Genomic DNA, 24,867 nt, shown 5'->3' with positions numbered 1-24,867 from the left:
GTGACAAAAAAATTTGAAATCTTAAAACTGCTGTACCATAAGTGGTTTAGACAATACCACGATTTTTTTTTTTTAGAAACTCACGTCCAATGCTAGCCTTTTCCTAAACCATCATCTCCCAATTCTCACTCTCAGAGGTAAAAAAAAAAAACAAACAAAAAGAAACTAGAGTAGCTGCTAGCCCTCGGCCTCTCGAGTTTCTACCAGAGCGGCAGCTTGTTACCCTCACAAAGAACAACCCTCAGCCTCTCGAAGCTCCGGGAACCCTCTCTCTATCTCTCTTGCTTTTACAAATCCCTATTTCCCCTCTTCTCCCAGATGTCCCTTCAAACTCATTTCAAGTAAACTTTGATAAGAAAAGGAAGAAAAAGAAATCCGAAGATGGGACTAAGGAAGAGGAATGACAAAGAAGAGAAGACAGAAGAACGAAGAAGGGGCAGATTTGCTCTTCGTTTATATTTTTTTTTTTACAATGAACATCCCATTTCATTAACTCCGACAACCAGAAACATAAGCAACTAATGATATTTCCAAGTAACCATTAAAACGGAGGAGAAGACATAGGGCGGGAAATAAATCAACATCTAATCAAAACGACATCGCCTGTTTATGGGTTTTCTTAGAAGTGGGTATTCCAATGATGTTCTTGAGTTTCCCCTCTTGCAGAAGCTCTCCTATTTGCTCCACTGCGTACTTGGCTATAGACCCAGTTCCTAGCCCTAAAACCATTCCCGATTCCACGGACTCAATGGCCTTAAGGTTGCGTTTGGTTGCAAGGGAAATGGGAAGGGAAGGAAAGGGAAGGGAAGTGAAGTGAAGGAAATAATTAATGATTGTATTTATCTTACCACATCAATGGCCATGATTAAGAAACCTCAAGATCCACCTCCTCCGTTGCTCCACATTCCTAACTAAAAATGCCTTTGCTTGAGGTTCATTTATTATGAGGAAATCAAAGACGATGTCAAGTGTATCTTCGCTAAATCCATCTACTTCCAGTATAGCATCCAACAATGCTTTAAGAGAGACATGCCTCTCTTTGACCACAGTCGCCAAACTATCTATAGAGGCGACTACAACAAATATTTGGCCATCCAATGCTACCTTTGCTCTCTTTCTCTCTCGAGATGCACCAGCTCCACTCCCCTCTCCAGAATGCGATGTGGACATTGGGACTTGGGTGTTTAAATCTTCACTGCCATCGGTCTCAACAATCTCCATGTGGTCCACTGGATGGATGTATAGCCTAGGTTCTTTAGAAGTTGTTCCCTTATCTTTTATCTGACGGAAAGAATCTCTATTTGATTGAGAAAATTCCCCTGTGGCGTGATCTTCACCCACAACTTCCTTAAGTTCTTCAAATAGGGACCAAGTCATGTTTCTCAACTTCATGAATTCTTTTCCTTTCTGAATCAAAAGAAAATAAAATCAAATATTAATGTATGATAATAATATCAGTGAGCCATAAAATCAATTAAATATTTGAGTAATTAGTCATTAAAACATATAGCTTAACAGCAAATGGATACCATATTTGGTCTTTTACCTTCAGCTTCTTCTCCGTGTGATCAATACTAAACTCACTTTACTCTAGACAAAGAAGAAGGTTTATAAAGGTCTGTTTAATTGTCGTAAAGCGATTGACCACATTGTCTTTTGTTACTTTCTTATGGTGTTGTGAATGCTTTAAATTCACCTCTTTAGCAACAAAATTGTAAGCCATCTCTTTGAAAGAATTTCCTATCTTTTTTTCCTCCCATACTTGGACTTGGAGCCATCGAATCATTGTTTCATCCATTTGCTCAGTCCACGTGATGTTCTTCCTTTGTTCATTGATGCCTAATTCATCCTCCTATATTGCAATACATATTAGAATAGTTTCAGACTCCAAAGACTTCATCAAAAGTTCATTTGAGTATGTGAGTTTTACTTGACCCTTACCACCCGTAGATGTAGCAAACGAACTCCTACTAGCAGGAGTCTTTGTTTTCATTCCAAAACTTCTAAAATATTACTGGATAAATAATAAAAAAGAATGAGATCGCACAAACTTAATACTCCTAGAAATGATATAAATATAAGAAAGCATGTATGATGAATAATAATCAACCCCACATAAGAATTCACAGAGTAATATACACAAATCACTAATTTCATTCCAAATCACAATCAAGAACTTAATCCAACTTTGGTGTTTTGTTGTAAAGATTTTATAATTCCATTCCAAATCACAGTCACTAACATAATCCAACTTTATAGCTATTACAAACATAGCACAGAAAAAAAAGGTACAAACAATACTCTAATGGAGATTACGCCACCTCCACCGATAATCAACCCATATTTACCTCATAATTGCAGTCATGATTCTAACTCCTTCTCTTGCTTCTGCCACCCTATTAAGGTGTTGCATTATGTAGACATCAGGCTCAGATTCATGATTCACAGATTGTTTTAGTATGTCTCTCTCAACAACCTGTTAAAGGTAATCATCTGGCATTACTGTTCTGATTTGATTATGGATATAACAACATGCCGTAACTATGTCCACCTGCATTTGGTACGGGTACTTAGGTATAGTAGTTATGATGTTAAATCTCTTATTTAAAACTCCAAATGCACGTTCAATGTGATTCCATAGGGATGAATGCCTATGATTGAATAACTCCATCTCAGTTTGAGACATTCAACCCCAAACTTCATTAAGATGATAGGGTACACCTCGAAACGGGATAATAAAATTGCATAAGAGTGGAAACCCAGCATCAGCAAGATAATATTTTTCGACAAAGAAAAATATTGTTGAGATAATTGTTACTCTAATAAAAGCTGAATATGTGAATTATGACCTCAACTATTCTAGTTTCATACCTGGCAAACAGACAATTGGGTTCTCTTTATGGATAGCATCTGCCAATATCCTAGAGTCAGTTGCTGAACCATCCCATCTGGCTAAGACGTATGTGAATTTCAGATCGAAGTCACATGCCGCCAACATTTTGGGTGGCATGTTGCTTACGACCTCGAAACTTAGCTTCATACTCAAGACTTACACTTGCCGAAATATGTGTGCCATCTATGACACCTATGCAATACTAAAATGTGTTGCAGTTATTAGTAAAAATTAAACTAATATAAGTTAACATTCATTAATATTCATTGTATTCAAGTTTTGTACCTAGAAATACAGCATCCATCTAGGATTATTCTGAATTTGTTTAGATGTTTCGGTAATAGGATCTTTGATAAACACTTTTTGTATGTCTAATAGAGCATCTAGAACCATGTGGAAGTAACAAGCTACAGTCTCTCTAGATCTTTTTATGTAGAAACTCATGCTACGGTTCCTTTGGTTGAGGGAAATTGTGTGCAGGAAGATTGCTATTTGTTCTTCAACAATACAATGAACGGTATCGTGAAGACGACCCGATTTTCTAAACATATTAACAAATCTCTAAAAGCAATCTATATTCATCCTAAGATTGTGTTTGCAATCCGCTTCTGACTCCAGTAAACGACTCATAAATTCATGATGAGTATAATAAATATTCCTACAGATTGACTTATCCACAACTGTTGCTGATGCTACTAAAGATGTAATTTAAACAATAAATTCCTCCTCAGAACCTCTATCTCCTTCTATATGTGGGTCCTCCATAACTATTCAATCTAATGTCTACCATGGTAAAAAAATAAAAATGAAATTACAATATTATAGACAATTCAACATCTAAATGGGAAAATAAGAACCCACATTTTGAAGATTTTATAACCCTGGGTTAAATCCCTTCCATCAACCATAATAAATTATAAATAAATGAGGACCATAAATGAATAAACAAAATAACTCAAAAAAAAAAAAAAAAAAAGAATAAGAAGAAAGAATCATAAAACTAGAACATCATAAATGATCAAGATTCAACAGCCCCAAGGAGGGAGGAGTAAAGACAAAGCTACTCAAGATAGTGTTATAATTTGGAAGAAAGTTACGTATATATACACCCACTCAAGAATGCATGGCTAATAACTAGTTTGTTGGCAATTGACATATAGACAAAGGAATAATTAAATCGCACAAAGATGTGTTGTGATTTGGAAGCTCTCACAAACTACTACTACTTGCCCAAATTTCATCTTCCACAACTACCCCCTCCACTGGTTTCCCTCCTCTACCATTGGCCTTCCTAGCACCCTTCCTAAAATCCATTTTTCTTCCCCTGCCCTGTGGTATATATTCCAACTGAAACCGGGGAAAGAATTTGAGTTGAAGTTAGTTATGCCCTTGTTAAGAACATCCTATTCTAACTCATGTAGGTATTTAGAAGACTTGTTGGGTAAAATGGTTGAGATTTGTAAAGAGGAATTGTTGAAAATTCCCAAAATTCTATTACATCATGCTAGTGTGTACAACATTTTACCAAAGATAATATTTCCAGAATTGAACAATCTATAATTAAAATTAGGAAGATAAACCCTTATCACATCTCTTTCTCTCAAAAAAAAAAGAAAAAACAAGAGAGGGATATACGAGGTCTTTGTATGTGCGAAGTCGGCGAATGAGAGCTACACTTATCTTACTCTGAGAATGTCAAGAGACTCTTTCAACTCTCTCTCTCCCTAGAAAAAAAAAAAGACAAAAAATGTAATCTAAGTTAATCTAAAATGCAATCTAACCCAATCTCCTAGGCTGATACGGTTCTAGACACCCCTCAAGTTGAAGATCCATTGTGTCGGACCTTTAAAAACCTTAGAACTATGTGGAGGATACTCCCATAGACATGATGTAGACAATTCTAGAAAGAAAAAAAAGAAAAAATGTCGACAATTTGATGTAGGAAAATCACAAGAGTGGGCTTATTTTTGTGGAAATAAACTTCGAATTGGGTTCTATAGGTGTTGGATCTTTGGTCCAATGGGAAGCAAACAGTGATTTTGAACTAAATCCTCATCATGCAGTCATAACAAATTCCTTTTCCATCTTTATCAGAGTCCTTGAAATTCTTGCCCATGCTTAAATCTAAGAAGTGTTCAATATGTCCCTGACATCATTATGTTGCATCTTACAAGATGATCCAAAAGCATTGATCATTAGCCAATCCTTTTGGAAACAGACTACAAATACCATGACCAGAGAAATGGTTCTTAGTTCCTTTCGTGAGACCTAAAAAGTAGGGGTAATATGAAGTGTGCGCAGTCCTTTTAAAGACAACATAAATAAAATCAACAAGAAATAAATAATACAAATACGGTGCTGCGGATTAGACACCTACAGACAAGATGACAACAATGAAAACCAGCGAAGGTAGATCAAAGATAAATATGGCTGAAACCTTTTGCTCCTCCCCACCAACACCCACTCCTGCAAAGAGATGCACCCAGCAGATTGATACATGAATTATTTTATTTATTTATTTATTTATTTTGTGGGGCGGGGGTGTGTGTATGTGTGGATATTAATCAGAATCAATAGAAAATAGTAAAACTATATTTTAAGTATGATTATTGATAATTATTAAGAACTGCAGTGAGTACAACTAGTTTTTACTACAGAGCTTTTACTTTACTGTAATAGAGAAAGCAACTAATATATCCACAAAAGCTCAATAATCAAAAGAGATCCAATTCAGGCATCAACCAGACCATATTGAAGTTTACAAACATTTGGGTCCTTAACCCACATTGATCTAACCAGCTTAAGAAACACCCATAAGATATAATATCTCTATGACACATTTCATCAAACACTTGAGGTGAGTTCTGTGCTCGTTGAGGACTAAGGAGGTGAAGGCAAGAAAATCAAATGGAACAAAATAGAGAAAGAAATCAAACCTGATATTCAAAGCTTCCTTATCCGAGCAAGAATGAAGAAATATTTTGGCCCCAAAAAATCCTTCCAACTCAAAAACAATTCAAATCTGTCTTCTGCCCGCTCCCTTCCTTTGTGCTCAGATTACACAACCCATCGCTTACTTCACTTTGAATCTCTCAATCTGAGAAGAAAGCTCTCTGGCTCTCTCAGTCACAGGTGCCGAAAATGGGATGGATCAAACAGGGAGGCGGCTCTGTGGAGGATAAAAACAGAGAGAAAGAAGCTTTAAACCCTAATCCACAGCTTCCTAGACTGAGGGAACCAAAAAACCCAGTCCAAGGGTTGAGAGTCTCAACTGCTCGGCCATGAAAAATGAGTCGTGAGCAGGGCAGGGAGAGTGAGTCACGAGAGGGTGAGAGAAAGAGATTGTGAGTAGGGTTTTTATTTTTCTTCCTATTTTGGTCGGGAAATGAAAACGAAAATTTTAATGTTTAAGTAGAATTTTTTTCACATGGTAAATATATTTCCCCTGCAATCAATCATCTTTCACTTTACATAAAAAATTTGCATTCCCCTTGCAACCAAACAAAGCCTAAATGTAGCAATTCGCTTCAACTCGTCCTGCATCAACAACACTGGTGGTGGAGGTGGAGAGGGAATCACGGCGAAGCAAGGGTTGAAGAAGAAAACTTTTTATTCACTCTACATAGAAGACTGTAATGGAACCCTTATTTAAAAATTTTACAGTAATGAAATGGGATGTTTATTGTTTCTTACAGTTAAGGAATTCAGAATTTTGTTTACAGTTGAGGAATTCAGTTAATGAAATGAGATGTTTATTGTATATTAAGGAATTCCTCTTCTTTAATCTGCCCCATCTTCTTCGTTCCTCTTTCTTCTTTTCTTCGTTCTTCCTTGTTCCTCTTCCTATCAGTCCCTTCTTCTCTTCTTCCTCTTCCTATAAGTCCTTTCTTCGAATTTCTCCTTCCCTTCTTTTTCTTTGTATTCTTCCTCTCCGTTGCATGAGCTTTCTTGGTGCATGTTGAATTTTTCCTCCCCTGTTGATAATTGTTCTGCTAGCCCATCATGGAACCTTTCAGAATTTCTCTGGATTTGTTTGAAATTGGTGGGAATTCCACTGGAATCCTGGACTAACAAGAACAAGATACAGAGATACCTGGGCTTCTAAGGGCAAGAGGAGAACGTAAACCCATCATCGGAGGAGCTCGGATTGACGTTCGTAGTTGTGGAGATGAAGAAGGACTTGCAGATTTTGTTCCAGAATTCCAGACCCTCTTGGTTAATCCCAACGAGGTAGTAGTCGCCGAAGCGAGTGAAAAATGAGAAGTCGAATCTCATATTCTCTGCAGTGGTCATCAGAATGGTTGAACATTCCAAGGTGAAGAAGAGAGGGAACAAAAGAAGAAGTCTTCCGGGCGGTGAACAGAGGTGCTCATGCTGTGAGAGGTTACAAAGAACGGAGGTTGGTTGTAAATTGGCAATCAATGGTGGTACAAGTAAGCGTCACTGGACAGAAAGGGAAAAAAAAATGGAAACGGTTTAGGGTATTGGGGCTATTGGGTGTGAGTTTCAACCAGAGTTGTGGTTTCAAAAGCGAAAATGTGAGGCAGTTTTGAGATTTCAAATTTTTATGTCACACCATCCGTTGGTTCATGTAAATGACACATGTCGCAATCCTAGAGGGAATTGGAGACAAGCCAAATCCCCCCCTCTTTCTCTCCCCCATACGTGTGTAACTTCTTGTCACCAAAGTGAACTAAGAATTATCTTCACACACACACACCCCTATTAATTCAAAAAGCTCGTTCATGTTGATGCCCCTTCATTAGTTCTCATTGGCTTTCGTGTTATTGTAGGGCCATGTCACCAGTTTCTTTTTTTACAAAAAATTAAAAGAAAGTTTTTAATGCGATATTTAATACAGTGTTTTTAATGTGATATTTAAAAGTGTGTTATCTTCAAAAAATAAAATATAAAATAAAAAACTAAGGATTACAACTCCTTAGTTGGTTCACCATTTTAGCTACAATAAGATTTTCAGTCTATATAGGGAATCGAGTTTTCCTTCAGCCATTGTGAATGAGAATCCATTTATTGAGGCGAGTTCAAATGCACACGAGGGGTATCAGGATTGTATTTTGGGGAACATACTAAAACCCATAGGGGTTTGTGAATCTCTCTCTCTCTCTCTCTCTCTCTCTCTCTTACACACACACACACATAAGAATAAGACCACATACTCTTTTTTTGTAGTTATTATTATGCTACATTACATAGTAAGTTGAGTCTATTTTCCGTAATTTTTTTCAAAATGATGAACACTCAGCAGTTCAAATTTATCCTTATCGAATTCTATGATTCTTAAAATTACTTCTGAAAAAATTATTGTAGTTGTTTGCAGGCAACCATATCCCCTCCAGTGAAGGGGAAGATGTTCAAAGGATTTTGTGTTTCTTATGCAGTAGTAGCGGCAACTTTCTTTAGTGTTGGTGTCTCTGGGTACTAGGCATTTGGAAATCAAGCTCAACCAAGTATTCTCAGCAACTTCATAGTTGATGGAAACCCCTTAGTTCCCAAGTGGTTTATTTTAATGTCCAACATCTTCACTCTTCTGCAAGCATCTGCTATCACTGTGGTATGTAGACTTCGAAACAGAATCATTGTATTCTCACTTGTTTTCCTCCCATATTTGTAGTTTTTTTTAACTACTTGACTTTGCATTGAATCCTTTTAGAATTAGTCATAACCCATTAATCTTTTTGCATCGATACTTTCGCTCGTCCTTACTGGAAATCTCCATGTAACCAACCTCATTAAGTTGAAATAAGGTTTTGGATGTTTTTGTTGACTAAGCATTGACTCTTTTGGGCAGGTTTATTTTCAACCAACAAATGAGATTTTTGAGCAAAAATTTGCAGATCCAAAGAGCTATCAATTCTCAATTTGCAAATTCATTCCAAGATTAATTTCTCGTTCTTTTTCAGTGATTGTGGCTACAATCATCGCAGCCATGTTTCCCTTCTTTGGAGATATTAGGGCCTTCATTGGAGCATTTGGGTGCATTCCTTTGGACTTTGTTTTACCAATGGTTTTTTTATAATATGACATTTCAACCATCCAAAAGGGATCTTATCTTTTGGATAAACACATTCATTGCTGTAATCTTCTCTGCATTGGTGGTGTTGGGAGCAATATCATCTGTTCGGCAAATATTTCTTGATTCCAACACTTATCATTTGTTTGCTAATATGTGAAGACACTGGAGCCAATATATGCAATCTTAAACAATGCTATATGGTCATTTATTTAGAATTTTATCTGAATTTGGATAGCTTGTTTACTAATGTGTTTGGGACTTTGGAACCAATATGAATAATTCTATTACTAGCTAGATTGAAGTTTTATCAAAACAATCACTCTTTCAAGAGTATTTATCAAATTTGGAAGGGGTCTTGTAAGAAATCATCACTATGCTTAGCTGCCTTACCATATTAGTACTTTCCTTTTTTCTTTTCGGCACTGGATAGTTGCAATTAAAAAGAAGTGAAATCAGATTTGAAAAGAATAATCAAAGTTTTGTAATCATGATTGTGTAATAGAGACAAGAATGATATAAATAAAAAAAAATTTAATTTTTTTTTTTTTGATTTATATAAATGCAGTAGACTCATAGTTGGCTAATTCTAGAATTGAATAAAATGGGCCCTTTAACTCAATGGTAGAATACCGTAGCTTTCATACGACGTTAGTCATCGGTTCAAATCCGATAAAGGGCTTATTTTTTCTACGAAACTCCAGGCTTATTCTTCATTTTTCAGCAGAGAAAATAGAGATTTTTGAAAAAAAGAAAAAGAAAAAAGGTGTTGTAAACGTTGTTATTTATTAGTTTTTCTTAATTGGAACATTTTCTCATTATGATGAGTTATAGTCGATTAGGAGGACTGCCATGTCACAACACTAGAGAGTGCCCTCGTGTTCCATTATTCATATTTATTGCTATCTAAAATTTTCAGATGTAAGCTATATTTTACTTTTCAATACAAAGGAATTTAATTGCAAAGTACAATAAAATTTTACAATAAAATTTAGAGTAAACTACATGCTCCTCCCCTAGACTTTGGGCCCGTTTGATAACGTTTCTGCCGTTTCTGTTTCAAGAAACGGCAGAAACAGAAATTGTTGTTTCTGGAAACTGAAACAGAAACAGGTAAGAAGGGTGTTTGATAATTCTTGTTTCTGGAAACAGAAACGGGTAAGAAGGTGTTTGATAAATTCTATTTCTGGGAACATTTCTGACAGAATATGATGTTTATAAGAAATTTTAATGAAAATAATTCCACTTTTGTTACTTTCTTCAGAAACTCATGACCCTTCATTTTAATCAGACATACAACTACCAATTTTCTTATCTCGAACTTACATCATAATTTTACGAAACAAGAAATGTCAACCAATAATAGTAGATTAAAATGCAAATATTCTCATGTTTATGCCATATGTCTTACAAGTTCCCAATAGTTGGTCATTACCCTCTAACTACCACCTTTATTTATGTCTATGTTATTAATGGCCTTCAGGATATCGGTATATATCCTTCACTTTTCCTCAGACGCATCCATTTCGTTTTTCAATACTCTAGACTTCTCCTCTTCACCTTTGATTGCTCTTTCCAAGTAACCTTTCACAAAATCAGAGGAAGGTGCTGATGGAGAAGACTGAGCTCCAACCATTGAATTCCTTGTTCCACAATCGGAAGACTGTGCACTTGTCAAATTGCTGTCTCCATAAATCCATCGAAAAAAATTGCAACCTCGATCAAGGGGCTACAATTACTCATCAATTTAGTTGTGAAATGTATTCAGATAATATAAGTCGAATAGTATGCTGATTAAAAAATAAAAAATAAATAATTATACCACATTGGATTTAGGACAACACCAAAAACGACGATTAAAGTTCATTGCTGTCTTCGCGACGCGTACCTTGCACTGTCCCTCGCCATAATCACATAAGTGAAATTCATCTACCCACATAAAATATTCATTATGCCTTGGGTATTTGAAGAACGGTCTTCCTCTATTAGGCCCATTTTTTGTTGTGTACTTATCGCACAAATGATTATAGTAGTCACACCTTGCCATTGCGGTGTTAGTGGAAGACATCTGCACAGCACAAAGATTACAAGTCATCCCAATGTAAACATTGTGAAGCGAACAGAAGTATTTTTACTAACACCCCATACACACAATCGAAGGAAAAATGGTGACCTAATTTTTGTGTCTATCTTTTAATACATAATGAATGCATTTAGCAAAAGTTCAGGATCGATTTAACGAAATTGTAGACATTCTACTTGAAATTGCCAATTAGTTGGCTATATTAAGACGCACTATAGACATTTGTCTCGCAGATAGTCTCTGAGAGACATCAGATGCGGAAGCATGGTGCGCAGGAGTATCAGGATTCATTGGGTCATCAATTTGTTGTTCACTTCCAAGCTCATTGAACAACTGATCTTGAATAGCTTGTTCCTTAATGTAATTGTGAATATGCCTTCATACTTTTTAATATGTGGAATCTATTTTTCAATACACCGAATGTTCTCTCAATAACATTCCGCAGTGACGAATGTCTGTGATTGAACAATTCCTTAGCTGTCCTTGGTCCAGGCCTACCTTCACCATAATCTTGCAAGTGATACTGTTGTCCTCGGAATGGCACCAAGTACCCCAGTTGACTGGCGTAGCCCGAGTCAACAACATAATATTTGCCTTCAAATATTATGGAAACATTTATGGGATTAGATCTATATTCCCTGTCTACTATATGCGGAAAGACAACACAGAAGTTCATAATACATTTTTACCTGATGGGGGATGAGGAAACCCTAAGTTATCATTGGTTCTTGCTGCATCCAATACCCTTGCATCATGTGCACTACCCTCCTAACCCGCATACCCAAATGTGAATCGCATGTCGAATGAACATGCACACATAACATTCTGTGTGATCATACCCTTTCGATTACGATAACGTATCTCTTCCAACCTACGTACGATGGCACTTATATGGGTGCCATCAATAGCACCAATGCAATCCTATTTTCCATTGAACATAAGTCCATATAATTGTGTAAATTGCATTGATATTTCATTGGAAACATCGAAATAAATAATCACCATCAGAAGTCTCCATTACCTTGAAATATGGATAGTACTTTGGATTGTTGGTTATCTCTGGAGGTACGACATCAAAATTTGGTGGCCTGATCGTCTCTAGCGACAAATTTAGCATTGCTTGCAACACCGTGTGGAAGACAACACTAATCGTCTATCCTGAACGATTGAATCGACGTTGCATTTGTCTATTACTCAAACCTTAACCTACTATTATGAGGAACATTGCTAGCTGCTCATCTACTCGAATGAAACGGTTGTCCACTAGCCAGCCTCTATGTACCATTCGGTCTCGCAGGTTGAGAAATACATGTCTCTCAAGTCTAAACTCTTGGTAACACACGTCAGCATGACTTGCAAGAACCTCAGCTACCCTAACAGGTCCTGTGTAACTACTATCATTCAGAGGTTCTCTCATCCTATACATACTGAGTATGTTTTGGAATTGGTGTACTATAACCATGTCATCATCGTCTGACGATGACCCTGTGATGTCGGTTGGAAATTGATTTGACATCCCTGTATGAATAGACACATTCAATATATAAAGGAATAAAGTCCATAAATGTACCATCTAATAACATTCTAATCTACTAACAAGCAACAATCCATCCAGAAATTGTCATAATTGACAACTACTTACTTTCCTATTAATATAGTGAAATTACTATGATCTTATATCCCAAAGCTATAAAGAAACACACAATAAGATAAACATATCAATATTTCACAATCATAACACAGTCATGTCCACTACTGTAAATCTGAAGCACACGCAATCAAAATAAAACAAAGCAACATAAGTCAAACATCAACATCATCCATAGTATGCTAAAAGACATAAGTGTGTCAGTCAGTATGAGGCATATAAAATCCAAACAAAATATTTTATGTTCATTCATGCTCCCTTCGAACCATTCATTTCAGAAACTGTTACTTTCACTCCTTCAGACCATGTAGCATCCACAACCTCCTGTCAGGTCTCACTTCAATAAAAGACATGCACCATCCAGGGTCACTGTGTATCTTACGCTGCGCCAACACATACAAATCCATTGGGATATCCTCCAAACTGTCCAGTAGCTTCTGACAGCTCATCATGCTATATGGTCCATCAACAATAGGGTTAGGTGGTCGGGTAACTGCTGAGGTGGCAGAGGTTGATCCCTTTTTCATCCTCCATCGGACAAAGGTTCTAAAGTCCTCAGCGGAGTTCGTGAGTGTCCGTGTGTGGCTCTTCCTCCTACGATCCGTAGGAGTCCTATCAAGTCGCCGCTTCGGAAGAGCTGACCCCTTGGGTGTCCCAGTACAAGCATCACTGTCATCATTATCAGTGTCATGTAAATCATCATCAATTTCAAGGTTAGTTGACGTTGGAGTTACAACTGTTGCCTGTGACAGACCTCTATCCCCACGGGCACTAGAGTCGGAGAAAATCTCTAACAACTCTGGCCACAAGGGGAGACCATTTCTTCTATACTTTGCCCAATCTTTGTTTCCCTATAATTCAAAATATTTTCAATTAATCATCACATTTTTTTCAAAAATTGACAAAAATCCGTTCTATAAACCAAAGATCCTATTCATACCTGAATAGTAGATTCCCATACTGAATCATCAGCTATGGCAGTCCGAGCATTCGCATCCCATCCAAAACCAGTTGTTTCTAACAAAGCCCTGAAGCTGTTGTACTCCTTGCGTAACTTATTCATCTTGTTACGCAGTTGTACTTTTGCAAAGGGCCTTTTGAATTCGGCTTCAAGCCCTTTTGTAATGTTGTCCCAACCAACCTTTGTGAATGTTGAGTTTGTCTTCAATCCGTTTCGGACATTATCAACCATAAGATTGATGAATGATCTTAGCTCTGCTTCATTCCAGATTATAGTAGTACTTTTGGGGGTTGGGGATCTTGGGGATCTCATATCTCTGAACAATCATAATTGATTTAGATAACATATTCAAACACATACAAGAACATGGAAAAAAAAATTCAAAGAAATAGGAATAAATATATTTAGCAAAAGAGGAAGAAAAAAAAAAACTTCCAAAAAAAAAGGCCATTTAACTTATCTTCCATAGCTGATTTCAAATGTGGATATAAATTATAAGGTGAATACAACTTAGAGAGAGGAATTTTGGTCTATTCTTGTTACCATTCTGAAGAGCAGTTTGCTTTGCATTGGAATATTACAGATGAGTTTAAACTCAAGTGATGGGTTTGATGCAAATTTCAGATCTTTGAGTTTTAAAAGAGTTTAAGAGATGAACTGGTAAATGTACAATTCATCCTAGTTGCAGAATGCATTCAAGACCACAAAATATTTTAGGATATGCTCACAAAAGAAGATGAATTTAGTGGTCTAATGTTTTATCTCTGTTCACCTTTATGTTTATTGCAGACTTTACATTAGCTGTTATATCATCATTATTAGGGAAAGAAAGAGACTCATAAAACTACTTTTGAATGCCTTCTATTTTTCACTAACTAATATAGATAAGAATGCTGGTTAGAGTCTCTGGTTCTAAAATGAAATATCTGGTTAGAGTTTGTGGTTGATACTACACTGAAACATGAATATATTCTACAGCTCTAAATACTGGGAATATGGAGTGAGTGAATCACAAAAAGAAATATCATTCATAATTGGATCCCTCAATCATCACTTTCAATCCATGAAATGCACCAATATAAACAGATAGTTTCATTGATGAGAGAGAGAGAGAGAGAGAGGGAGAGAGAGAGAGAGAGAGGTGATGATTGGAGACTGCTGGTATCATTTGATTACTGGGACTTTCAGATCCGAGATTTCCCTTACTTTCATGCAAGAATTCATGACTACTAATGAGAGAAAAGAAAGGGGTAAGGAGTTGATGGTGACCTTATAAAAAGGGCTGTTGTTAGCTGATCAATTCCTCTGGTTCTTACTGTCACTTCTGCCTCTTTTTTGTCACAACAGAGAGAGATCAAGGTTAATGAACCTCATGTGCATAACACCAACAACCCAATTTATAAAAGAATAGGTAAAGGCACAGTACATTTAGAATCCAATGTTGGAAACAAAATAAAGAAGAAAATCATTCATTAATATGCTCTGTTTCAACCAAATTTGAGGAAACTGGACGGTAACAACTATTCTTAAGTTTGCTATTAAGAAAGACATGCTTATAACCATTTACAAGTGATGTAATGGCTTTAACTGGGCTGAACTCTGATCTTCATTAACACTACAGTACCATCAACAGGTTAATGAATCATATCTAAAGCAGGTGGAGTGGTTAATGAATCATATAAATGGAGGTGAAGCTTTAACTACAGTCTTCACAAATAAATGGTCAATTGATCACTGGTGGTATCAATTGAGAAATTGAATTATGTTTGTTCTGTTCGCTCAAATCTCAAAAGGGCCTTGATGATTAACTGATCTCATACATCAATTCATTCCTTTTATCTCATTGGAAGCTTTTGAGACATTTGGAGGCTTTAGAAATTTCTTATATCTTATTCATGATGAATGCCTTGAGTCTAGTAGAAAGAATAAACAGAATCAGAACCCCCAAACATTAATAGCACATTAGAGTCGTAATTTTTCGATAGAATTTCCAAAAGCATTTGATCAAAAGAAAGATGAACTAAGCCAATTTCATTTCTATTGTCATGACACAATTGTACCAGCATTAAGGTGGTCTCAGGTGAGTTGGAAGGCAACTCCAAAACAACATTTGGCAACGTATATTTGGTGGATGACCATTTCACTGTGGAAAAACAAAACCCTATTCTGCCTCATCATTTAAACCTCTTTTAAAATCCAAGGCAGCTGGTCATACTGGTTAACATGGTGATGCAAGTGAAGGTTGTAAATATAAGCAATTCAAAAGAATCTTCAGAGTGAAGGTTGTAAATATGAGCAACATCCAAAATACAGTAACAGAAGATGAGTCTTCAGCCATGATTGAGCAAATAAGGGAAACTTATATCAAAAGAACACTATGAGCAATTTAGGAAAATCAGAATACAAGCACAATCCAGACCAAGTTAAAAACCACCTAAACCATGATGCATCAGATGTTAGAGAACAGGAGGAACCTGGCATAGAAACCCTACAGTAAGTCCTTATTAGTAAAGTATTGACTGATATGATAATCGAAGCATGAAATTGCTGTGGTTCTTTGACATTCACACATAAGTAGAGTTAATTCCTAGGTTGATAACCATTCAAACCACTCAGAAATCTTGAACATCTGGTCAAAATAAAGAGCAGAAATCATAGTAAGAAAAATAGGAAAAAAATCACTTACCGAGCAGATGCTTGTATATGGTTGTGGGAGGAGTAGCCGAAGCTTCAAACCGATGTTTTGGAATGGTATATAGCTGAGATTTGAAGGGGAAACCTCGCTTTTATCTCTGGAGGTGAGACATCTCTGAAACCATTCGAATCTCTGCAAGAACTCAACGAATCTGCCGTATGGGTTCACGAGATGAAAAGTTGATCGACCAATTTAGGGTTCACGAGATGAAGATGGGGAAGGATTCGTACGGTTTCAGAGACAGAGGAGGTTCAATTTCTGCCGCTCCTTGCGTTCTTCGCAGGCGAATCTTCACTTCTTCTGGATGACTGTGTTCTTCCCTAAACCCTAGGGTTCACGAGAAAGATGAAGGAGAAGGGAGGTGTACTATCAAATAGGGTAATGAGGGATGCGTACTGTGTTCTTCCCTAAACCGTAGTTGCAGAGCTCCCCGTGGTCGGGTACGCAGGAGAAGCACCATGAAGCTTCAACGGAAGGGGGGTTCTCTACTGTTGTTCATTCAGAATAACCTTCGAATGAACAGCATAAATTCTGGAATTGGTTCGTAGTTGGTGTGTCGGTCGATCATGGAATTGTGCCCCTTTTTTGTTTCGAGAAACAAGCGAAACAAGTAAAACTTGTTTCGTCATTCATGTTTCTTGAAGCATAAATTGTTATAAAATTCAATTTATGTTTCAAGAAACAAGTGGAACAGAACACTTTTACCAAACGGTATTTATGTCGTTTCTGTGTTTCTGAGAACAAGAAAACACAGAAACACGTTTCTGGTTACGTTATCAAACGGGCCCTAAGATATAAACTCATCTAATGGGGATTTACATGGAAGAGTATATGACTGAGTATGAGTTTGAGATTTAACACGTCATCAGTCAAAGTAATATTTAGTACATGAAATTGTACTATTGAACACACCAACACGTCATTTTTGTCAACATTGAGTTAGCACTTCGCAGATTAAAGAAATGTTGTGTAGAGTGTCAGAGCAATGGTAGCAGGCAGATGACATTGCCAATGACAATGCAAAAGTGGCAGATGATATGGAAACAGATAGTGTAGTGTAATTGCATATGATTCAAGATCACTTTAGGAACTCATGTTCAAATTCTGAGTTGAAGACATAAGAAAAAAAGTTGTAGCATTTTGAGTTATATTTAATTTGGCGAATGAATCAAATCAATCGGATGTTGGATAGAGTAGTTATGGGTTGAACAATATTTGTTAATGTTGGATTTTAAATCATTATTCAAATTACCTTTTCGTTTCTTGTGTCTTTTCATTTCATGTGTCCATCTTTTTGTTGAGTCGATACTTGCGTGACGAGCTATTGCCGAAGTGATGAGTCACTGCTAATATCAAATACAAATTATCCCAAGCTATTTTCCTATTGCATAGTCAATAAAGGAGAAGACAAAGAGAGCAGTAAGAGTGATCGACAATAGGGTTCATTTGTTGGATGATTTGGGGCTTCTCAATAATAGATAGATTAAGTCAAGAGTGATTGTCTCCCTTTCAAAGTCCATTATATGTAGATTCTATCCAAGTTCTTGTTAGAGAAAAAACAGTTTCTTATCTATTAGGAATCGCCCCCCAAAATTCACTCCATATTCCTTCTGTTACGAAACAGAAATAGGTACCATTGGATGAGGTCAACGTGGCCACATCACCAACATCTCCCACTTGACCATGCTGGCCGAATGCATAATATCATTAGTCCCCATTTCCAGGAACATCTATCATGACATATTCATTTCCATTCCCATTTTCAGGAACAATAAAAAACATTGTCATGATGAGGAACATTCAGTTCCTATTCCATACTTAGACTGTTCTAAGTCCAATATATATTCCGAACACATAGTTCAAATTCTAGACTCAGACTGTTCTAAGTCCTATTAAATTTACATGTTAATGTAAGCTTTAGCACGAACTCCCTTTGTGAGGGGATCGGCTACCATATCGCTCGTAAGTATATAGGTTACTTTAATTTCACATTTTTCTACTATATCTCGAATATAGTGGTACTGTATTTCTATATGTTTCCCTTTCGAACTATTTGCACCACTGTTTATCAACCTTATTGCTGATTGATTATCATAAAATATTTTTACTGGTCCATTTACAAGATCCAGCCCAAATTCATTTAAAAACCGTCTTGTCCAGACTGCATGAGTACTTGCCATACTATAAGCAACATACTCAGCTTTTTGTGTGTGCCTAACAATACACCCTTGTTTCTTGCTACTTTAAGAAACTACCGCACCTCCATATAAAAACACATGCCCAAAGGTGGACTTATAATCATCTCTGTCACCCCCAAAATCAGCATCGGAGTACCCAATAACCTCAAGCTTTTCTGCTTGAAAACACAATTTCAAGTGTTTAGTTCCTTTCATATACTTCATAATCCTTTTCATAGATTCCCAATGGGCAGAACTAGGATTACTTTGGTATCTATTTACCAAACCGACTGGATAGGCTAAATCCGATCGTATACATAATATTGCGTACATCAAACTACCTACTGCCGAAGCATAAGGTACATTTAACTTTTCCTGTTCTTCTTGAGGATATTGACTTTTTGATAAAGTCTTTCCTAGTACTATTGGAGTTGATGAGGGATTGCAATTCTGCATCTCAAATCTTTTCAACATAGAGTTCAGGTATTTTTCCTGACTCAAACACAATCTACTTTGTGTTCGATCTCTAATGATTTGAATTCCTAGAATATAAGATGCTTCCCCCATATCCTTCATTTTAAATCTGTTACTAAGTTCATACTTGGTTCTGTTTAGCATATCCAAGTCATTTCCAACCAATAATATGTCATCAACATATAAGGAGAGAATAGTAAAACTACTCCCACTCTTTAAAATATATACACAGTTGTCCAACTTGTTTGCCACGAATCCTAACTTAAGGATCGTTTTGTGGAATACTAGGTACCACTGACGTGAGGATTGCTTTAAACCGTACATTACAAAAAAAAGGTTCTTTAGGGGCTATTTTTTCTTGCCGCTAAACCTATAAAAACTGCCCCTAAAGGCTTTAGGGGTGGTTTCTATAACCACCGGATAACCGTCACTAAATGTGGCGCCGCTAATGCTTAGGGCGATTTTTTGCTCCTACATGTAAAACGGGTTTTTAGGGGCACTTATATAATCCACCCCTAAAGATACATCTTTAGGGGTGGATTTTCACCGTCGCTAATAGGCATATATTTTGAGGCACAATGTTTCCCGCCACTAAAGACACCTATTGGGGCAGATATTAAACCGCCCCTAATGATATAGTTCTACAGGGGCGTTTATAAAATCACCCCTAAAGAGTATTTGTTGTTAAAAAAAAAAAGAAAAAAAAAAATCAATATTGAAGATCAACTTCATAATTATGAGGAACCTCATTAGCCTCAGATCAAATTTCAGCTGCAATCATAACATTTAAGATGAAAAATCTTAACAACAGAACCCCTGATTTACCCACCATATTGTAATCACATAATGAATGACTGCAGATCTTCCTTAGCTTCAATGATAACTACGAACTTCAATCAAGAGTAATTGCAAAGAAGATCATAATGTAACATAGATGACATCCCCATAAAGCAAACAACTTAACCAAGAAAATCCACAAACAATATAACATTAAGTTAAGCACCTATCATCCATTTCTGAGTGAAGAACATCATTTAGAAAGGAAAGTGAAGATGATCCATCAAAGTGTGACTGCATCATCATGTTGGTATGATACATCTCAGCCATATCTTCACCATCATCCAGCAAGTGTTTCAGCTCATCCCTAACCTATTGGAAAATACAATAAAATTATTATTCAAGATGAACCTCAGAAATACACGATATGATGGGCTGCTATGTGTTTCTGCAATTGAGATTTACAACAACAATAACAGATCAATTAAAATTAGGTACTCATTCCACTTTGGTAAGCAGTTAATTAATTTCAAGATGGAAGTTGAGATAAAAATGACAAACATTGAAAATCCAACCTTCAAAAAGAAGTTTACATAGGAATCGAGTATCCAATCTTTTCACAATTTATGTCATGGTTAACAACTTCAAATAATTGAAAAAGAGATTGTACAACTACTTAAGTGAAATTGTTCTACCAAGAAAAAATTGGATATCTTCAATTGTTCACATTGCAGCAATATAAGGGATAAGAATGAGTGGGGTATAGCAACACCAGCTGCAGATGGTTTTAAAGCCAAAGCAAGTCCAATATGAAGCATGGCTCTGTCATGCATGTAAAGCCACTTATAGATCATACCCATCAATGCATAGACACTGCTTTCACGAGGAAGTACTTTTTTGTCTTTTTCAGGAGAAGAATGCAACTTTTTTATAACATTAGGGTTACGAGAGCAAAAGGACTAACCTTTAAAGCATGTGAAGCAGTCCCTAGATAACACATGATGACAGATGAGTGTGATTGATTTGGAAATCCTTCCGGAAGTGATGCTCAGCAAACTCAAACTTCTCCTAGTGAAGATATACCAGTTAATGGACAGAATATAGCATTAAGGACATAAAGCCAAAAGATATAAAAGACGATAACATATAGTCACCAGAAACAGTTCTCTGGACCAATCGCAGTTCAGATTCTTAATTGAAACTACAAAACGGTAGAGAATAAGGTGCACCCCTTATTCATGGCCATAGGGTATTGTCATATGCAAAATTTGAGTTGAGATTAATAGCACCCTGAAATTTTTTCAAGGAATCCAAACCATAAGATTTAATACAGTGAGATTTAAAAAGAAAATTCATGTTTATTGGCACAAAGATTGAAGGATAATAATCAGTAGTAATAGGGTATTTCTCTGGTAACTGGCCAGAGCATACTTTGCGCTATTTATAAACAAATAGATAAACATAAGCTATTATTCATCTCAAAAGTTTGAAAGGTAAAACTAATAGAAAGAAGAAAAGAAAGAAGATAACTGTTAATGCAGCAGGATACTCAACCGAATATGAAAATATCATGCAGTACCAAATATTGCTATCAGTACAACAGGATATCCATACATGCATGGCCAATTAATGTTTAATTAGCTTATGGGTCAGCAAAACCGTTAAAAGGAGTACAATAAGAAACTTAGAATGGCGAAAGAAACTCACATACAAAAACTTGAGTATATATCCATTCCTTCTAGAGTATAAGTTGATGCTCAGGGAGCAGGAGTAAAGGCTTGATCAGCTTCTAGATAATGAAGCAGCTCATATTAACAATGTTGGAGTACAATAATTTAGGATCTATTTGAACCAAAACCAGCAACCAAATTTTAATTAACAGAGAAAAGACAAGTCTAGCAAGTAAAGCTAAAATAGAAATTGGAAAATTTCGCACCTTCAAATCAGTACCTCTCCCATTTATTTGTGATGAGAGTGATGAACAAGGATCAACCACAACCCATAAAGAAAAAAAGGGTATGATGCCAGAATAGTCAGTCCCTACATAAATATAAGATTAAAGCAACTGTGGAATTGACAAAAGATGGCCACATTGACAACCACGATGCAGACTTGCAGTTCAATAATGTGTAGTGGATAAACCATGGCTAGACAAGCAACACTAAAACCAGCAGAATGGAACTATCTGTAGCAACAGAACAGATTTACATATTTTTTTGGTTTACTATTGTTTATAACATTTTCATTTTTTAGTTTATATAATTGATTCCTTATCAGTTCATTATTCTTGCACAATTTTTTTGTAAAAACAAAGGATCGATTTCTATTTTCTACCCAACAATTTATAGCAGTAAACAATTCATAGGGTCCAAGTAGAGCTAAAACAGAAACTAGAGAAAGGAAATAAAAAATAGTGCAAATATAATAGCAAGTGTTGTGCAGAATATAAACTAAAGGAATGCTAGAACCTGGTTCAGAGATCCAAAATTAGTTTGACTAATTAGTCAAGTTCTTAAACTAGGCAGTTATGTCATTTATGTAGATATTTGACTCCCAAAATCCCATGTGTCTCTAAGATTCAACACAAAATGGCAAACTGCTCAGACAAATAATAAAATCTAATGAGATTATTTGTGCTTGTAGAGAGTATCTCAGAATGAATAATTGGAGGGAAATATACCTAAAGGCTTTGGGCCCCCAAATTATTTCCCCAATTTAACAAGACGTTGCCTTCAATAAACTAACAAACTAACAAATAGAAGGGAAATTCAAGGGAATATAAGTACGGAAACAGAACGTAGAGAAAAAAAAAAAAAAATTTAATGCCAAAGATGGAAGAAAATATATTTACCAGTAGAGCTGTTAGGTGCTAGGGGAAGAGATCAAGAATCCTCCTCCTCCTCCTCCATCAAAGCTACCACATGACAAATATTTGAACAAATAAGTTTATCAATGGTGACCATAGCTTGCAAATTCAAATTCTAACCATAATCCAAAAACTCGATGGGTAATCAAACTCATTTTAACTGGAACTAGACCCTCCATGACAATGGTTTTCATGTTTTTCGTGGACCAGATTCAGTTTTCAAAGCAAACATAGTAGATACATTTGGACATAGTAATGGCATTATCTCAAATGGACCAAGGCTATATCCTTTTTAAAAATATTCACTGAGGCAGTGCCACAAGTTATGAAAGTGTATTCAATGATACATTACATTCACACACTATAAATACATAAGAGAAAAAAAGCACAAATGATTGGTCCTAACTTTTATCTTTTGGCCACTTGGCAAAGAAGTTGTAGCCAATCCCCTTGACTGGCCACGTTTCATACGACGATTGTCTACATGGAAAGTGACAATTTACAACAAAAAATCAATACAATTTAGTGATAAAAAATAATGAATATATTATCATAAAACCAACTAAATATGTCATTACATGATAATAAAAGTAGAATGGACATACCTGATGCAACCGCACTCGTAGAAGCAATGTCCACATGATTGTTATCCATTTTCTACAACTGCTATAAAACATCTCTTGAATAGTAGGTACTATTGTCCGTACATTATTAGCTACCATTTAATTGATTTTCGAACTTTGAATAAAATACTAACCCTTAAAACAAATTATACAAAAAAGTGTAGCCAATGACTAAAAGTTATGTGTTACTTTGCAAAGCATTGATTAGTTGCTTTCTGATCGCATAAAAGAAAGAAGAAAAAGAAAGAGTTTTTCCTCCATTGCTTGATTAGTTGCTACTGTGAAAAATTAAAAAAAAATATATATATATATATATATATTTGGTGGAATAAAGATAAAATTGAGAAAATCCCATTTAAGATATATTGTTCTCTACTGACATGCACACATAATAGGTGAGATTTGTAGTTGTCCACTATGTTGGAGGAATAGACCTATTGCCACTCTTGCAGTTAAGGAAATCCAAATATTCCTTTTCCTTTTTCATGCCTAGCCCATTGGAATTCCCCTATTCTTAGGAATGAATGGTACAGTAGTTCTTCCAGACCACAAACAATACTGCATGCCTTTCTTTAATAGCCACATTCTTGGTTTTCTAGCATAACCGTATCTAACCCAACATGAACTTGGAACCTGATTAAGCCTTGCAACAAATCCACCACATTAGGTGCAAGGAGGTTGTGTACAGTTAGAATCATTGAACCTGCTACATTGTAAACCCCAGTTATACCAGTTTTTAAGCACTTTAAACATATAACAAATCCACCACAATGGGTTTGTGCACTGTAAGGAGGACATGGACACCAACACTACTCATGGCTCAACTTGTTTTTGCCGGCTTTTTAAAATTCTACATTAAAATAAAGACAATCTGTGGTTTCGATTCTCACCGTAGGTGCATCAATAGAGCCTAGGTGCAAGGGTTTAGTCAACCTTAGATGAAGATTCAATGTTGTCGAAGGATGAAGGAACCTAAGTCTATAGGCTCGTACCTCTGTATCCTTGATTAACAGCTCCGATGAGACTCGTATAGGTCCCGTCGAGCAGTAAGGATCGTTCCCATCGTTGATTCCAACGGTCCAACGTCATGGTGGTCGCACGGTTGTCTGACAGACTTAGAAAAGAGAATTCATCCAAAACAAAAAAAGGGTTGTCGAAGAACCATTCGAAACAGAGTAAAACACAGTAGTAGTAGCAGAAATCAAAAGCAAACAAAAATAAAAGGAGAAGAGAAGGAAGAAGACGGACAAACGTTACCTGAGATGGGAGAGGAAACCGAAGGAGTTGGAGTTGGAGTCACGGCAAGAATCGCAAAGCTGCCTTGGCTGGAGTGACAATGGCTTTCTTGGCTGGAGTTGCAGTCACTGTTGATTAGAAAACGGATTATAGGAGGAGAGGCAGCGGTTAGGTTTCGGAAAATATTAGAGAGAACGCGGGATTGTGGAAATTAGGCGCAAACCCCACTAATTTTATATTTTTCATTCAAAATCTAAAGGTAGGTCTAAATGTAACCGACTTGGTTACAATATACCTTGTAACCTAATTTACATTGTCCGCTACATTTTGTCTTCTTGCGTCATTTTTTGAGGTTAAAATTGTAAATTCAATTTAAAGTTTTGAATAGATTCTTTAACTTAAA

General features: G+C 36.2%; 1 protein-coding gene, 1 long non-coding RNA gene and 1 pseudogene across 34 annotated transcripts; 1 reads left to right on the top strand and 2 right to left on the bottom strand.

The window, feature by feature from the left end:
• Positions 1-413: 413 nt before the first annotated feature.
• Positions 414-7,408, bottom strand: LOC122064816. Its single transcript, XR_006135831.1, has 2 exons — positions 5,830-7,408; positions 414-1,407 (listed from the first exon to the last, which is right to left on the bottom strand). It is a non-coding gene; the product is annotated as an uncharacterized LOC122064816 (long non-coding RNA).
• A 683-nt stretch (positions 7,409-8,091) lies between these two features.
• Positions 8,092-9,084, top strand: LOC122064806 (annotated as a pseudogene).
• Positions 9,085-12,930: 3,846 nt separating this feature from the next.
• On the bottom strand, positions 12,931-24,729 carry LOC122064809. Of its 33 annotated transcripts, XM_042628559.1 has the most exons (11): positions 24,486-24,729; positions 24,221-24,342; positions 23,211-23,268; positions 23,012-23,085; positions 22,591-22,653; positions 21,447-21,779; positions 20,894-21,029; positions 20,704-20,807; positions 19,966-20,111; positions 13,596-13,824; positions 12,931-13,506 (listed from the first exon to the last, which is right to left on the bottom strand). In XM_042628559.1, the coding sequence occupies exons 8-11, from the start codon at positions 20,737-20,739 to the stop codon at positions 12,946-12,948; spliced, it is 972 nt and encodes a 323-aa protein (XP_042484493.1). In that variant the 5' UTR covers positions 20,740-20,807; positions 20,894-21,029; positions 21,447-21,779; positions 22,591-22,653; positions 23,012-23,085; positions 23,211-23,268; positions 24,221-24,342; positions 24,486-24,729; the 3' UTR covers positions 12,931-12,945. The 33 variants fall into 33 exon arrangements, with proteins under 33 accessions (XP_042484493.1, XP_042484494.1, XP_042484491.1 ...); XM_042628560.1 differs by lacking the exon at positions 24,221-24,342 and having other exon boundaries at positions 23,211-23,271; XM_042628557.1 differs by lacking the exon at positions 24,221-24,342.
• Between the last annotated feature and the right edge of the window lie 138 nt (positions 24,730-24,867).

Source organism: Macadamia integrifolia, unplaced genomic scaffold (genome assembly GCF_013358625.1).
Source record: "Macadamia integrifolia cultivar HAES 741 unplaced genomic scaffold, SCU_Mint_v3 scaffold1775, whole genome shotgun sequence".
Lineage (NCBI taxonomy): Eukaryota > Viridiplantae > Streptophyta > Magnoliopsida > Proteales > Proteaceae > Macadamia > Macadamia integrifolia.
The sequence above is the reverse complement of the archived record's forward strand: the minus strand, read 5'-3'. Positions and strand labels throughout refer to the sequence as shown.

Coding starts and splice junctions, on each gene's coding strand:
- LOC122064809 (XM_042628559.1), bottom strand. CDS start 20,739: ATGTGTTATCTAGGGACTGCTTCACATGCTTTAAAG. Junction 20,112..20,703: donor CTGCTTCACATGCTTTAAAG/GTTAGTCCTTTT, acceptor ATTTTCCAATAG/GTTAGGGATGAGCTGAAACA. Junction 13,507..13,595: donor TATGGGAATCTACTATTCAG/GTATGAATAGGA, acceptor TTTGAATTATAG/GGAAACAAAGATTGGGCAAA.